Below are 18,406 nucleotides of genomic sequence, written 5' to 3'. Positions count from 1 at the left end.
TGAAAAAACACGTGTTCTGTTGCAGAATCACAACACTTTTATACCGTGTCTCAAAGGAGGAAATCTTACTATAGAACCTTATACACAGAATCAAAAATTCCTTTGAACCATGAAGCTTCAATAATCACAGTTTCATTAATCATATATATTTGCATCAGCAGCACCCAAGTAGAACTACTAAGAGAAAGGCATGTACCTAGGAACAGTTTCATTAATCATATGCAATTGCATCAGCAGCATACAGGCAGAACTCCTAAGAGAAAGACATGTACCTGAAGACTGATTACCAGGGACTGACCTGTACAGGTCCAGCTCTGGGTCATCCAAAGCAGACTTTGCCACATCCTGTTGGTTGCTCTTTAGGAGTCAAACTGCCTGGACTTGGCATCCCTGAATAGTCAGCTCCCAAGAATACCAGACTAATTGCAACCAAACGGCATGCTTATTCAGATTTCATAGCTGATGGCAGGATATTCAAGGACCTGTAACAGATATAATGAACTAAATACCTGCTCTGTACCACACAACAGAGATTTCATTTGGTAACTTTGCTTTGACTCTTGTCTAGAGACCTGGATGCAACCCAAGACATTTATATAGATGTAAGTAAGCAATATTGTGATGATCAAAGATGGGTGAACAAAGATCCAAGGACCCTGGACCACAGTGGTAAGCATTAAACATGGCAGCAGTTAGAAACCCAAGGAGTCACCCATTTACACCAAGTGGTTCTTATACCTAAGTGAGCAGGGAAAACAAGTTCCATATAAGATTACAAATAAGATCAGAATCTGAACACTTGCAATGTTTGTACAATTTTATGGCAATTGGGGGCCTGTATCTCCTCTTTCTGTAGGAGTTTCTGTATGGAGAGCTGAAAGATAAATCCAGTAGCCCCCTGAAGAAGCAGATCTCTTGAGAAGAGCAAATACTGATTTCATACTGAATTGTCTCTGTAGATTTTTTTCCTGGCACTTGGAGGAAGGAGCTGAATGTCAGAATCTTACACAAATAACAACTCATATTACATACAGCTTCTTCTCTTCTGGGTTAGTGATATGATGTTACTCTCCTGGCTTAGAGAAAATATCAAAGTCAACCTGATATTTTGTGCTCTGAGGAAATATGATAATTCTTAGATTACCGTGAGCATGCCTTCCATTGATGTGAGCTGATTTCTTTACTATCTCTGTTTTCTCTACTTGACTCCTTTTCTGAAGCCAATGTAGAAAAATGATTGGGTTTTTTACTATGACTGTGGATTTTTCTACTACTTTACATTGATAAATTTTTGCATTATATAAGCAAAGTTGGGTTGAAAAGTATATAGATATTTAAACTGTTTATATATTATATATTTTGCCCTGTCTCAAAGAACTGACTTAAGACCAAACCTATTTGGAATAACTATAGATGTTTTTTGGCTTGGTCATGTTAATTGTTTCATGAAAATATTTACAGTTTTTTTGAGTTAAAAGTATTATTACATTTATTCACTTATTGATTGATTTTGTGCATGCATTCATGTGCATGTGTGTTTTTTGTATGTGTGCATTTGTTTGCCACTTCACAATTGATTTTGTGCATGCATTCATGTGCATGTGTGTTTTTTGTATGTGTGCATACATGATTTCCACATGTGTGTGGAAATCAGAGGAAAACTTCAAGAGCCAATTTTCTCCTTCCACCTTGTGGGGCCCCAGGGATTGAATGTAGGCTCAAGTGCCTTACCTACTGAGCCATGTTGCTATCCCAGAATATAGTATTTTACCACAGTGTAAGAAGACTAACAAAATTGAATAGAAATAATATAAAAAGGCAATATTTTAATAAAACACAGTAAGTCACACATCAGCCATAAGTACTGGTCCTTATATCTGCTGTATGACCCAAGTAAAAAAACAAAACAACTGTTTTCTATAAGGGCACAGCCTCAGATTACAATCTGAACACTTTGCAAGGGTCTGTAGTCTTTAACTATGAGGCCTCAGTCTCTTCTCTCTAGTAGAAGACCCATCCATGAAGAGAGCCACCAGATAACTATAGTAGAACTCTGTGAGAAACAAATTTCTAAAGCAGAGACATCTAACCAATTGAATGGTTCTTATAGTTCACATCCTAGGACCTGACACAAAGCCTAGGTTTCATGAGCTCATGTGCATTTTTGCAGCTCATACTGAAGCTTCTCTTGCTCTGGGATGTTTGTTGCACTGTTATTTTCTTGAATTGTGAACTGTACATTTATAACATGATCCACTCTCATGTTTACTACTTCTATTTTCTGTACCTCAATCCTCTGAATACAATTAAGAAAATTAATGGTGTCTCACACTATAAATGTAAATTTATGAACTATTTAGCTGATTAATTTTCTTTACACAGGTACTTTTCTGTTATGATAAAACATCCAGACGAAGGGAACTTTTAAAAGAAACGGTTTAATTGGCTCATGGTTGCAAAGGGATAAGAGACTGTAATGGCAGGGGAGGCATGATGACAGAAGGCAGCCTGAGCAGAAAGTCAAGTAATCACATCTTCAAGCAGGAACAGAGTAAAGAGAGGTTGGATATTCAGCAAGGTTTAAGAATGTTCCAAGCCCATGACATCCCACTACTTGACCCCCATATGCTTAAGACCACAAAATGCAAAATATATTTAGTCCACATTTAAAAGAAACCCATTCTCAATTCTATTAAAAATTCGAGTCCGAAGGCTTTCTGAGATTCATGGTAATCTCTTAACTTTAAGCCCCTGTAAAATAAAAAGAGAAATTACATGCTTCAAACATGAAATGGAACCAAATACACATTCCCATTCCAAAAAGGAGAGATGAGGGCATACTGATAAAACCCTGGAACAAAACAAGGTAAAAGACCACCAGGGAATATATCAAATTCAGTAGCTCCATGTCTGAATTCTAGAACTTTACTAACAAAGAGCTAAGATGGGTCAGATGCTCAAGAATGGTGTGTGTAACATGTATCCTTCTTTGGGGCTGGTACCACTCTCTCTATGCAAGTTTCCTTGGTAGATGTTTCACATTCCGAGTATCTCCAACATCTTGGGGTTTCTATGGTGAACAAGGCTTTACCTTCACTGCTGCTCTCAGAGGCCCATCATGGCATTCTTTATGCAGGAACACCCCTGCTGCACACTGCCTGGCTTCAGCAGCTCTCAAACTATAAGGGAAGAATCAATGACACTTCACTCTTGCATCTTTCATGCCTCTAAAGTCAGCACCACATAAATGACACTGATAAGATTGGATGTCAGCCTGGGATGGAACCTGGCATGCTTCATCCATATTAGCAGCTTTTCCATAGTGTGGTTTTCTGGGAGTAGAAAAAACCTTTGGCATTTTCCTTTTATGAGTTGGAGGTTTAGCTTGGTGTTATCATGCCTTGTAGGCAGGTACTCCTGCTGCTGTTCTAGTGAAAATATCTAGTTCTCTCCTTAATGGATCTAATTTCATCATCCAAGAGATCCTCCCCTTCAGCACATGCCTTGACTCCAATATTATTCAACTTCATAATGCTCTCTTTCTTTCTAAATTGTACATTTTCCATTTCTTTCTGCCCAAATTGCTCTTTTCCACTGTAGATCTGCATAATATTCACCATCAATAATCACGTTACTAACTTTATAATTCTATGTTAGGATGACTTGAGACCTCCTCTGCCAAGCAAATTAGTACATTACTTTTCAACTTAGCCTCAGGCAAGCTGTGGGAAAATGGCAGCCATATGCTTTGCTAAAACATTCCAGTTGCTGTTTAAGCCTTTATTTCCCTCTTCACCTACTTTTCTTTCAGCACACATACTTCCAGGCTCCTACTTGGAGCCTATTAAACTCTGCTTTCAGTATTCCACTGATTTTCTATTCTAAACTTCCAAAGTCTTCCACATTTCTCCCCAAATCCACATGGTCATGTTCTCACGCTAATAGCCTACACTCTGGTACCAAATTATGTATTAGTAAATTTTCTGTTGTTCTGATAAGACACCAAGGGAATTTTCAGAAGGAAGAGTTTATTTTGCTTATATTTCCAAAGGGACAAAAGTTTATGCTGGCATGGAAGGCAGGAAGATATAGCCACAGAAGTGTCCTAGAGCAGAAGGTGGATTGAGGGATCACATTTTCAGGCAAGTGCAGGAAGTAGAGAGACACTGGAAATCCAGCAAGACTAAAAAACTCTCCAAGCCTTCCTCCAGTGATGTGCTTCCTACATCTTCTAAAACCTACCATAAAAAGTGTCACCAACTGGAGACAAAGTATAGGAATATTTGCCAATACAGGACATTTTCATTCAAACCACCACTATTATATATACTGATTTTTTTTCTTTACTGTGCCTTTAAATTTGATGTGGTCCCATTTGTCTATTCTTGCTTTTGTTTCTAATGTTTTCAGGATCATAGACAGAAATCATTGCTGAGACTGATATCAGAAAGATTTTCTCTGCACTTATATGTTGTTCTAAGGCTGAGTGTGGCTATTTGGAGCTGTTAAAAATGAATCTTTATTCTGTCTCTAAAAACTGGATTATAATCATATATCCCTGGCTTAAGTATAGTTTTTTTTAGTTATGTTAGCTTTACATTTTCCATGACAATATCAAAAACGTGGTATTTTGTTGTGGCAGTCTAAACAGACTAACAAAATTAGATGGATTAGAACAGCAAAGTCATAATATAATATTGTGATATGTGTAAAAGGTGAGTTTCATACTCACCTAATTAAAACTCTATCAACATTAAGGAAAATATTAAGTATCAATGCACAATTTATCTTCTACAATATTTTCTTTTCTCAGTTTATGGATAGGTAGATCTAAATCCATGGTCTGATCCAAAGATGTTCTTCATCACCTAGAAGAAATATTGCTACCTCTAAAACTCATGTTGTATGTTTGTATTTATGCAAACATGAGAATAAATTGAAAATAGCAAGAAAAAAAGGCCAGGCCAAGACGACACCACTTAAAGACTTCTTCATGAGGATGAGGATCACCACTCACTTTAATAATTTGACTTACTGGATAGATTGTGAAAACATTATATATAAAGAAAGATTGGAAAATATGGTTTTCATTTTCACTTGTTGAGTTGCAATGTATATTATGGCTATTAAGCATTTGATGGAGAGTTGAATCTATGGTCTAAAGCTGGACATAGAGATCAATGCCATTCTTCACTGGATTTCAGATGACTGCTCTCACTGCAGCACATCTTGGATTTATATGCCCAAACATCTTGGAACTATGTATCTTAAAATTTGAAAGAGGATTCTCTGGGGGTAAGATGTTGCACAATATTCTAATCATGCTGCCTAATGTCAGATACTGCCTATACTGAAATAATTATTTGATCATATGTTCCACTAATGAACTGTGCTTTGTCTTTTTGCTTAGTTTAGCCAGAGAAACATTGGAATATGAGATTCAAATATACTCCCTCATTAATGATTTCCTTATTGTACATAAACATATGAAAAAGTCTAGGGCCAGTCTGCTAGGGACATACTTTAGCCATTAGTAGGAGCAAACCACCACACATGGGAAGGAAGCAATACATCAACCAGTCTCAATCAAAGCATCAGATGGCTAAAGCAATACGGAACTGCTGAGATGAGCACACTCTGAAATACAGATCGATGGATGTTTAATGAATGAAATGTGATTCTCAAAAGAGCCAGTAAGTTTTGGTTGTATCCTTCTTGCACAATTAATGAAAACAAACATCTCATCCTCCAAATTCAATATCTGTACTAAAAATATGTAAGATAGAAGAAAATCTTAAACTACACCTCAAGTACAATCAATAGAAGACTTCACATACATATAGAAGTTTTGAAAATCACAATGAGTGTCATTGGTGGGACCTCTGTGAGGTTTCTGGTGTAAACGGGTCATATCAAACACATGAAGTAGCTAGATATCTACAAATTGTGTTTTATTTATCTAATTATAGATCTGTTTTCGCCCTCGTAAAAAGAATAAAAATCAACAACAAAGGATGTTCTAGCTGGTGAGCATATGACTGTATAATATCATATCTTATTATATTCAAATTTTAGGAAACTGCCTTTGATTCAATGTATGAGGGAGTCTAGTTTTTTCCATTTTAAATAATGTAAGAAAGAATGGTATTACTTTCAATCAGATTAGTGATATAGAATGGGAAATGTTTATGCTATTTTTCTTATGGTTACAAGCCCATGGAAATTTTTAGTATTGAATGTATTCTGAAATTTGGGGTGAGGTGTCTTCAAGTACAAATATTTTCTGTGTAAACTTTAATGCCCCAAGATAACTTAAGAGTAAACAAAGACTTGGCTTTACTAAGTCTGGTAAAATAGGTAATGCTACCACAAAAGACCTGAAGCCTAACTTCTAAAAATAATGTGAGCTAGCACTATTCAAATTGATTTTTCTGATAGAGTATAAATACCTTGGCAAATTCCTCTGGGAAAATATCAGGGACATGGAACATCTGGATATCTTGACACCATGTTCATTGATGGAGCCCTTTTAAAAGACATTAGCAATTGAAATAATCTAGGAGGTGGCAGAAAACAGATGTCATTAGAGAACAATGTAGACAGATTTTTGTCAATACATCAGGTTACTCCACTACACATACTTTCAAAACCCTCTTATGAGCAACAACTTCTAGAACAGTATCATTCACAGCCAAACTCATATTTTCCTTCTGAAAATGGTTCAACTTTCGATTATAGAGTCTCTAACAAGAACTGGAAGTGGAATTGTAACTCTTATTACTTTTTACTCTGGAGAGCAGGGTCAATAATTGGTTGGATGACACAAATCTAGGATATGTTTTTCCCTGCTACCGCATGGAACTGTGAGTATGATAGATGATGTTTGAAGCATGTTCAAGGGGAATTTCTAGTTAAATGGAGCCCTGATTCAAACTTTTTATACTTATTTATTGTGTGAGAGGAGGGAAGTTTCTGCATATGGAGGTCATAAGACAAGTTAAGGGAATTGATTCTCTACTTCCAATATGTTGATCCTGAGAATTAATCTCAGATCATCAGGACTGGTGGCAAGCATCTTTACTCAACAAGAAATCTCACTGTTCCCCTCCTTCAAACTTGTAACAGTTACTTTATTTTAAAGAAAATAGGACTATCACCCCATACTCTAATATTCCTCATAAAATCCAGTCCCTGGATATTAGGTATTTTATACATTTCTGTTAACATTTATCAAGAGTATTATAGGAATTATAGGAAGGGACCTGAAATTCTACTACTGAAAATATTCCTATAAATTCCACAACTACAGCAGTGATGTGATACTTGGTTTATAGACTTGTGTTACAGACAGGTAAATTGCATGTCATATGAGCTAGTAATGATATCCTACCATAGCAGATTTACAGTGTGAATGAGAACTACCAGTATCATTTGGCATTAGTACTTGATGGTAAGACCTTGTAATTGAAGACACCATACACTTGAGTCATAAGACATAGAAATAAAGCTGGTACCAACCTGGATGTTTTACCCCTACCAGTTAGCATTCATAAGCTGGAGGTTCTAATGAAAGAGAAAACTAAACATTAATCTTACCCAGCTATGGACTCTGTGCTACAATATCTATCAGCCTACCAAAATCTGCCCTCTGGTACAATAGTGTCACAAATGTCATGGGATTAATCAATCACTTTTTGATTGGTTGAAGGCCCACTGCAGACAATGAAATTCTTACCTGGCAAGATTGTTGGTATCAAGACCCTTTGGCTAGAAAGGTCATAGGCTCTAGGGGAGAACCTACTATTATTATTCTGTTAAATGGACATAATTTCAAATTAACTCCTAATGACTTATCATTATACCTATAGTTTAGTGCATCTAACAACCCTAGGAAGAGAAGTTTCTTTAGGTGGTAGATGATGATTAACACAGAAATTCACAATTGGTCAAGGTGCAGAGAATAGTAGAGTGCAGATTGCTCGATTTTAAATTGCATATGTCTCCTCCCAAGGCTCAGAGATAATTTAGAAGTAGGGACAAAATTGTAAAAATTTGAGGGGTAAATGACTATAAGGAAAAATAATTTCCAGACATAACAAGGCAGGTGAATATAGGGAAACATAGTATTTGTGACAGCATGAGTAAGACCTGCACAAACTCAAGCCAGATAAATTTTCAGCATGGAAAGGGTGAGAAGTGGGAACAATGTTCCACCTGTAGGTGAGGAACTATTGGAAATTGGTAGCTGCTGAAAGAGGGAGAGTCTGTTTACTATAAGGTGTGTTTCCTAGTAAGTTGACCACATTGTGGTGGATGGTCACACACCCAAGGGCACATTGGCAGCATAAATTAGACACAATGGGTTTAAAATAGAAGATGTTAAATTGAGTGAGTAGGAAAAGGAGGGGGTAAGATGTCAGGGACTTAGAGACTGGAAGGACGACTCTGATCAAATTGAGTTTTATAAAATTCTCAAAAGAAATAGTAAACATTAAAATAAGTATCATTGGCCAAATGCATCACAAGTTGGACAGAAGATGTGTCTGCCATAATAAGGAAAAAAGTCATTCATGTGACATAGAATTATTTGAAAACTCACATTATATTGGCCAGGCATGATGACTTATACATTTAACCCCAGCCCTCAGCAGACAGAAGCAGGTGTATCTCTGTGAGATCGAAGCCAACCTTGTCTACATAGTGATTTTCATGACAGGTAGGGCTATAGTGACACCCTGTCTCACAAAACAAACAAAAAACCAAGGTAACAGCACAAAAATAAAAAACAAACATAAAACTTACATTATGTTCATCAACTATGTATTCCTACTAGCTTGGTGGTAATTTTGATAGTTGCTCTTGAGATCTTATTATCATGCCTCCCTAAGGAAAATTGGGAATAATGTAAACTTCAGACCAAACTCTGATTTGAGTCCTCGGTATAAGTTGTCGAACGCCCCCCAAGCCCACCAGGCTTGGGTTTTCAACAAAAAGGACACTCAGGCATACGTATAAAGTTATGCGAGGAATTTATTAAAGGGACAGCAGGTACAGAGAGGAGAGCTCTCTTTAGAAGGAAGAAGCAGGAAGAATCTACTGAGGGGTCCCACAGGTCCTTTTTATCCGGCCTGGAGTTTGGGTTACCTAGGTGAATCTTCCCAACAGAAACAAAAGGGTTACTATAAACAAAAGGGCTACTATAGAGACAGCACGAAGGCCGAACTGAAACTAACTTTCTAGAAGACTTGATTTATCATTCAGGTACAGCCTGTCATCTCTGACCACTGAAGCAGAGAGCTCAGAAGCTCTTAAAGTGACACTCTTATAATTTCCAACGCTTATGCAAGCGTGGCTCCCGACAATAAGTGATGATTTTACTTTTATCCACTAATGTAATTTATCATCAGGTCATCTGCTTTATCTTGTTGAAAATATTTGTTGGTAATATAATCTATTTTTAAGCAAATTTAAGTATAATATTTTATTGCTATTTATACAGTCACCAAACAATACATAGTAGTATTTATACTATGATTTCAGCTGTATACATTCTACTTTTTCTAAATTCTGTATTTATATTTTCTCTATGCAGCAGAAATTTGGAGAGTCTTCAAAGAGAAAAGCTTCACTTTCACTAAGTTATAAATTGTTTTCTTATGTAGCAGAAACTTGAATATACTTGAAATAAAATATTTTCCATTCAGTAATTTGGAATCCATCATATGCACAGTGGTTCCTTAAAAATAGCAAATTTCGAATTTTGGGTGATTTCCCAAAGAAATTTAATGGTAGTCATATAGTTTTTTCCTTATGGTTTTCCTGCCTGCAATGAACATCTTGTTCTTAGAGTGATTCCACTCCCTGTATGTATCAGTCCTTGGCACATGTCCCACAGCTATGGAATCTCCAACATCCTGGTTTATCCAGTGCAACCCAGGCTTCACTTTCACAGCTTCATGTAATAGACTAACAGGCATCAATAGCCTCTCCCGGACTTGAAGTAACACCCGTATTGCCACACATTGTCTCATCTCACTGACTTTTAAAACTGGTAGAAAAAGAATCCAGGACTCCTAACTCTTCCAAATTTAATGACATCAAAATCAGTACCCTGGGAACATTGCCAATTTCAATTGTCATCATTAGATGGACCCTCATGTACTTGAGCCCCATTAGCAATAGCTTTTGTATGCAATTGCTTTCCAAAAGCAGAAAACCCCTTAAACTATTTTTTTCACAATTTGGAAAGTTACTTGGGTGAGGTCTTGACCTGAGGTCACCCTTCCCATTTTTCCACTGCAGAAACTCAGAAGGTCTCTCTTTTAATGGTGCTAATCTCTGTAACAGTTTCAGCCTCTCTTTCAGTACATACATTTCTCTAATATTGTTTCTTAGTGCTCTTTTCTATACAAACTCTACATATTTATTCTTTTTGCCCTACCCCACTTGCTCCTTTTAAACTTAGAACTGTATAAGAGTTATGAGTAATAACCATGTCACAGACACAATGCCACACTGTCTTGAATTTATTTCCACCAAAAAGACTAGTCCATTTCTTTTTAATCCACCTTCACATAAATTGTCTAACTGCAGACAGAAAAGAGCCAGATTTTTTGCCAAAATATCCCAAAAATGGTCTCTACTCCAGGTGTTAATAAAGTCTTTGGTCCTATCTTAAACCTCTTGAGATGGGCCATCATCACCCACATTACTGTCAACATTTTTGTTTTCCAAGATTCTAGTAGGATGACCTGTTAAGCTCTGCTTAAAGTGCTCAACCACTTTTCTAATGGCAATGTCCATAGTCTTCCCTATTTTCAAAATAACATTTGTCAGGATCTTCACAGCAATAAATCCACACTATGTGTTAGTATCTTTCTATTACAAAAGTAAATTTTAAAAGAATGAGGCTATTTTGACTAATAATTCCAGGGGGCCATATGTCCATAATTTCAGTGAAGACATAGTGGCAGGAGGCTGGTACAAAAAACTGAGAGACCATATGTCATTTCAACCACACATGGGAAACAGAATACATACTGGAAGTAAGGTGGAGTTAAAAACTCTCAAAGCCCATGCCTAACAACAATTTTTCTCAAGCAAGGCTACTCCTCCTAAAGGTTCCATAACCTCCCTTGAGGACAGCACTAACTCGAGACCAAATTTTCAACCACCTGAGATGTGTATCTTATTTAAACCACCACATCATCTATATATGTTTTTATTTTTTATTAATCTATTAATTTGTACTTTATGTGTATCAGTGTTTTTTCCTGAATGAATGTAAGTACACCATGTGCATGTAATGCCCATGAGGTCAGAAGATAGTGTTGGATACTATGGGCCTGGAGATAAGGATGGGTATAAATCATCATGTTTGTGATGGGAACGAAATCCAGGTCTTCTACAAGATTATCAAGTGCTCTTAACCACTGAACCATATTCCAGGCCCCAGTTTTTAAAGCTTTCTGTATTTTTTAATATTAACTCTTTGAGGGGTATTTCTTGCAAATGTTTTCTTGCTCTGGTTAGGATACTTTTTACTTTATTACCTGTTAAATTTCTGTATAGGAACTTTTTTATGATGCAACCCACTACGAACCTCAGTTTTTGTTCCTTCTTCTTATGAGATGAAATTTAAAAACCATGTTGCATTTGACTTCTGGTAACTTTAATTATGCTGAGTGAAATCATCCAGTTCCAAAAATAGAAAGAACACATATATTTCTCCCATATGTGGGTCTTAGCCCAAATGTATTGTTTTATGTTTAACAGAGTACATGTGGAATACCAGAAAGTAGCAAGTGACCATTACAGGACATTAAAGACTATGTATGGTATAATATGGGTTAAATGAAATCTAGAAGGGGAATCCCAAGGGCAGAAAGGCTCAAGATAGTGGATTGATGAGGTTAGAGAAATGAGGGGGCAAAGGAAGAGTTAACCAAAATAATTGTGTCTTAAAACCTAAGTAGAAATTTTTGAACTTGAAAATCAAGTAAAACGTATAATTAGAGGGTACAGAAGAAGACATTTGATATGAAAAATGGAGCATATACTGGGGTCTAGCAGTGTAAGTGGGAATGTGTGCAGAGCAATGGCCAAATGAGAGGATAGGCCGGTTAACCAAACTATAGATGTGTGCAAAAGCTTTATGAAATATACTAGTGAGCAAGCTAATTAAAACCTGAATTTTAGAAAAAGGAGTTTAGAGTTGGAAATATAACTCCATGGCAGAGTACTTGACTAGCATGTTTGTGGTCTTATGTTAAATTCCCAGCACTGGAAGAAAATAGATTTTGAGTAGAGGTATCCCACAAGGGTAAATAATTATTTTTCTAAGGGTAACTGGTTAGGAAGAGCTCAGATGCACCCACAACTCAGGCTATTACTATTTTTCTTGACTTCTCATCCATCACAACTACATAGACCATATTTCCCATTTATTTATTTATTTATTTATTTATTTATTATTTTTATGTGTATGAGTGTTTTATCTATATGTATATAAATGGACTACACATGTGTAATGAACACAGGGGCCAGAAGTGGCTTCAGATCCCTTGAAACTGTAGTTAAAATGATTGTTACCTGCTATGTGGGAGCTAGAAACACAGCCAAGTTCCTGTACAATAGCAGCCTCTGTTCTTAACCATTGGGGGATCCATCCAGCCTATAAGACCATATATCTGAAAATACCATACACTTTTGTTGCAGGATGATATGAAATCCATCTTTAAATGACCAGGAAATACTCTCCCTCATGACTACTAGAGTACTAGAATTTCATAGTACTATAATACGCTGTGCTTACTTCTAAGGGAGAAAAAAACATCAATGGTCTCATCAAAAGTTAGATCTTGCATACTAAAACACTGACCAACTAGAGAAATTGTGCTTATTAGTCACACAGTGACAAGACTTTATAGTGTTAACCAAGTGCTCTCAAATGAATTTGAGCCTAAGAATGCTGTAGTCCCTAGTGGGGAACTTAGTGGTGTTATTCCCAGAAATATTCATGTTGTCATACTCCGTTCTTAATATTTATATTTATATTCATATTCATAGACCTGTATGCTCTCACCTTTGGCCAGAGAAACATTTTTTTCCAATGGGTATGTTTAATGTGGAGACTCATAAATGGTCAAAGTTCTGAGAATAAGTGATGATAAGTTCCTAGTCATAGATGGACCATCTGTATCAGCCTCTTCCCACCCAAGGTTCAGGAAAATTCTAAGAGGTGTGGGAAGAACAAATGTATGAGCCACAGAATGAGCTACAGCAGTGCTGTGAACACTGTCTTCAAGACTGTGTCATGGCTGATGCCTACATCAACTGATAGCAGGTGTAGTTGTCTACAAAAGACCTACACAAGATTAAAGGACATTATGGACAGGGTAGGATTTCCGATGCCCCATCCCTAAAAGAAGTATTTACAATTGTTGTCTGCCTGTTGGAGTGAAGGTTGTTACTTTTGTGGGAGTGACCACTGGTAGGTTGCCCATGGCACATTGTATGCCCCCACACCCATTCACACACATTAATAATTGGAATAAGTGGTCTATTAATAATAACAATGTTTAAAAAGTATACAGACTGGGGAGGGAGAAATGCTAGTGGTATGCTGAGGGAGGTAGAGGGGAGCAGTGTGAGATGGATAAAATTAAATGTATTCTATCCCTGTATGAGGTTTTCAAGGAATGAACAAAAATTTTATTTTAAAAAAGAAAACAAATGTAATAAAATTGTCAACAACAAAAAGGAAAAAAAGAAAAAAGAGACAAAAATCAAGACATCAATAGATTTACCCAGCTATGCACCCTATGGGAAACCTGACCCAGATAATAAGCAAGATCTCCCCAATGGTGTACTGTTACTGGGATATCCAACTGCTTTCTAACTGGATATGACATCCCCTCCAAAGACCAGAATTCATATATGATACTGGAAACCCTGATATAAATCATGATGGAGGAGCTCTTGCTATCTACTGGGGAACTTATTACAGCTGTTTAGCCAAACTTATACAACATCAAACTTCTTTCTAAATTTTCATCTTTATATCCATAGACAAATGCTATACTCAGCCTTAATGAGAGAATCTTCTGTTTGCAGTGAATTGAGGTAATTGTTAAGACTCATGAATGCTCAAGGTGCTGAGAATAAGTGATAGTTAAGTACTTAGCTCTAAATAGGACATTTATAGCATCTCTAAGTTTCAAGGAACATGATGGAAGATGGTGAAGGAAATTTAAGAACTGGAAGATAGTGAGACGAGTTAAGAAAGGCCATCTTCCAGACAGCACAAAGTCATTCTAGTCAGGATCTCACAGACACTGAAGTTGCGTGCACAAGATTGTAGCTGCCTCAGATTAGGGGGCAGGGGAGACTCTTATGGTCATAACCCATCTTGTGGAACTGTTGGGTACTGGTGGATTCTGGAGGAAGGACAGTGTTCTGTTGTATATCCATGGTAGACCATCAAAATCCAATGGACTGTTTGAAATGGATGGTTACAGGAATAGCAATGGTTAAACACTGGGAGTCACTTGACAAAAATAAACAGGATATGAATGTGACAAAAAGACTTGTACAGAGGAAGGGTGGTTGACAGTGGTGAAAGGGAGATAGAAGTGGCAGGGGCAGGTGTAGACTAGCACGACTGTATTATGTGCATGTGTGAAATTTTCAAATAACAAAATAAATGTAAAATAGGAAAAGATTTTTAAAAAGAAAAAGTCTTATACTGTTTAAGTACATTAGTGATTTTTTATTTTAGCTATATAGATAGATATCCCTGAATGTTGGTGGTCTGAATATCATGAATTGGACATTCTTGCAGGACCATTTCAATAAACCACAACGTTGCTCTTGTAACATGATTATTATGTAACTTTAACTTTATTAGCTATCTGTCCCTACTATTAAATTGGTGGTAATTTGGATATTTTCTCTAGAGTCTTTATTATTATGTTTCCCTAAGGGAAATGTGGAAAAGGTATAAACTGTGGACTGAGCCCAAATGTGCATCCTACTTCTAAGTGATGCCTTTGCTTTCACTGACTGAGGTAATTTGTTGGTGGGATCATCTGCTTTACTTCTGTGAATATTGTATTGGTAATGTAACCAATTAAGTAAAATGCCAATGTGATATTTGACTGAAATAGTGAATAAAACATCTTTTAATTGTGATTTAATTTAATGTTTGTATGCTTTGTCTTTGCTTAATGAGGTATTTTTTTCTATGTAGCATAAATTACTGTTTTCTGAAGGGAAAAACAACTTGTATTGACATTAACCATATACAAAACCATAAAACAGAAAAAATTAATCCTGGGAAATTTCCAGTAGAAGTTAACCCCTCCAAACACAGATGGGTTGCTTTTAATAAAGCTCTCCTGATTCTCTAGTTTAAGAACCGGTTTGATTCCTACATGGGGGAACGAAGGATATAGAATCTTTTCCTCAGCATTATACTATAAATAAATTGTCACTTCTATGCATTTAATTCCATTACAACTGTTTAATTGTATTTTTGCTAGAAAAAGACTGTTAAGATAAATATATGTACTCTGTCCACATGAAAAATTTTGTTTCAAGACCATGAATTTTATTTAATATATTTAAACAATGAAATGCTAAATTTAAAAAAAAACATGGATTGCTAGTTTCTGATAGTTTTGGTTACTTGAGAATAAACACCATATGTTATTGGTATTCCTGAATCCTGTTATAACTCATAAAATCCTTATTTTAGAGTCAAATTTCTTTGAGTAAAAATAAATGAAAATGTTTCATTTTAAAATTTAGTATTTACACTCTGAAGATATTTTCCTACAACAAAGCACCCTATTTATTTTCTTACATCAGTTTCTCCATTTTTAGAAAATTAATATATTCAGATGTGAATAGAAATTTAAATTTCCTGTAGGAAAGTGGACATTTGAAAACTTAAGAAATGGTAGGACACAGTTTTTCTTCACTTACCATTATTCACATATTAAATATTCATTATCACCTGAACAATGACACACAAGTATTTTGTGTTTATTATAATAATTTTCTGTTGCACTATATGATTTGAAATGATTGATAATAAAAATTTATTTTCTTCTCATTTTGTTTCCAATCTGGTGTTGCTTGATGAAAAAAAAAATAACATACTTCCAGCATTCTCTCTTTTTTCTTTGTTTTGATGCAAGATTTTGCTTTGTAGTTCAAGACAGTCACAAATTCTCAATTCCCCTACTTAAGATTTTAAATATAGTGATTACAGGTATATGTCATCAAATATAGAACCCTGTTACTCTTTGAAATAAGAATTTGCATTTTATATAAGAAACAGGATAAAAAATCTTTATAGCAATTTGTGGATTAAATTTTGTCATATACCTTACATTATTTATTCTATACATTTTAACTAACTGAAGAAAGTCAATGTTTTCACCAGGAAAAAACATTGAGGTAAGATAATAGGTTGCAAACTTCTCATTTTATTTCCTACTCAACTTTTATCTGTGAGTGTTCTAATATGTGATGTTAATGAAAAACTTCTTTTCAAAAAGATAAAATAAATTGGCCAAAATATGAATTTTCATGATTTTCCTTAACCTATTTCTATCTCCTTGGTATTTTTATGCATACCTTTAAGGAAAAATGCTAATGCTTATATAATAATGATAGTGTTTTAAAGTTTTAGGAACACATATATTTATTCCTTCCAAATATATACTTCACTTGAGCTGGTAATATGTCACCCACATACATTCTTTATTCCATTATTGATAATATTTACCATGCATTGGCTAATTTCTTGTATTTAATAAAATTTATGCATCAAAGAATACAAATATATGATAAATTTCATAATATAAAAGATGAAATAGGCAATTACTATGCAATATACTAATTATACCTTATATTAATTTAGCATTAAGGAAGTGTATAAAATTACACAAATAAATTAATAAGAAATGCAATAAATAGTTATGGAAATCCACCAGCTCTTCATGAATTATAAAATTACAATATTGAAGAGACTTTAATGATTACAAAGAAAATGCATTTTCAAGTCCTTCTTAGTTACTCAGTAACTTCTTCCAGATAAGGAGCAGTGGTTTGTTTATATGTTCAGAAATAGCATGAGCACAAAAACATTTTAGACACTTCTAAAGCTAAATCCATAATTAATGTAACACAATTCACCATCAGCCTGAAACAGGTCACTTCTTTGGTACCCTAACTTGCATTTGTTTCTTTCATTTCCTTGAAACAGCCTCCTGCAGAGAGGAGATGGATACCTACAATCTTAGCACTGTGACTCAGTTCATCCTCATAGGGCTCTCTGACCTCCCTGAGGTGCGCTATCCCCTCTTTGTGGTGTTTGCCATCATCTATCAGATCACTCTTCTGGGAAATGGGGCCATTCTCTTGGCCATAGTGACTGAAAGAAAGCTTCAAACGCCCATGTATTATCTGTTGGCAAATCTGTCCCTGCTAGACATATTCTGCCCATCAGCTACTGTCCCCAAGATGCTCAAGAATCTCTTGACTGAGGATCACAGCATTTCCTTCGTTGGGTGTGCTTTGCAGCTTTATTTTCTGGTGGCCCTCGCTGGGACTGAAGTCTTTCTCTTGGCTGTGATGGCTTATGACAGGTATGTGGCCATATGCTTCCCTCTGCGTTACTCCCTCATCATGACCAAGGTTCGCTGTGTGCAGCTGGTGTCTGGGACCTGGACAGCTGGCTTTCTCAATTCTTTGCTCCACACAGTATCCACCTTCAGCCTGTCTTTCTGCAAGTCCAACAGAGTTAACCAGTACTACTGTGATATACCACCAGTGGTGGCCCTGTCCTGTTCATCCACCTACATAGCAGAAATGCTTGTTTTAGTGGTTGGAGGTATCTTTGGGGTTGGTGCCTTCCTGATCACATTGATCTCTTACATATACATTGTCTCCACCATCTTAAAGATCCAGTCTGTGGAAGGGAAGCGCAAAGCCTTCTCCACATGTGCATCCCATCTTCTTGTGGTTTGCTTGTTCTATGGCACAACTATATTTACGTATATCCGCCCTTCCTCTAGTCAACACTCTCCTGCTAGAGACAGACTCATCTCCATGCTATATGGGGTCATCACCCCCATGTTAAACCCGATTATCTACAGCCTGAGAAACACAGAAGTCAAAGGTGCACTCAGAAAGGTTTTATGTCTTAAGATATATTCACAGAAAGGACGATGTTGAAAGAGAATTGCTTAATGCTCTTATAGAATGAATGTATAGAATTTGAAGTAAAAACCTATGCAAATTTAAGATATAATCAGTAAATAAATGTTTAGCCATATATACATATATGCTTATATAATCTGAATATTAAAATTTGTAATTGAAAACAAATATAATT

General features: G+C 35.9%; 1 protein-coding gene across 1 annotated transcript; it reads left to right on the top strand.

Annotated features, from left to right (window-relative positions):
• Nucleotides 1-17,292: 17,292 nt before the first annotated feature.
• Nucleotides 17,293-18,246, top strand: LOC103750360 (olfactory receptor 5V1-like). Its single transcript, XM_008853413.1, has one exon. The coding sequence runs from the start codon at nucleotides 17,293-17,295 to the stop codon at nucleotides 18,244-18,246; it is 954 nt and encodes a 317-aa protein (XP_008851635.1).
• Nucleotides 18,247-18,406: the final 160 nt, after the last annotated feature.

The sequence above is a fragment of the Nannospalax galili genome, unplaced genomic scaffold, assembly GCF_000622305.1.
Source record: "Nannospalax galili isolate Female #2095 unplaced genomic scaffold, S.galili_v1.0 scaffold627, whole genome shotgun sequence".
NCBI classification, from domain to species: Eukaryota; Metazoa; Chordata; class Mammalia; order Rodentia; family Spalacidae; genus Nannospalax; species Nannospalax galili.
This window is presented reverse-complemented; position numbering and strand designations above follow the sequence as displayed.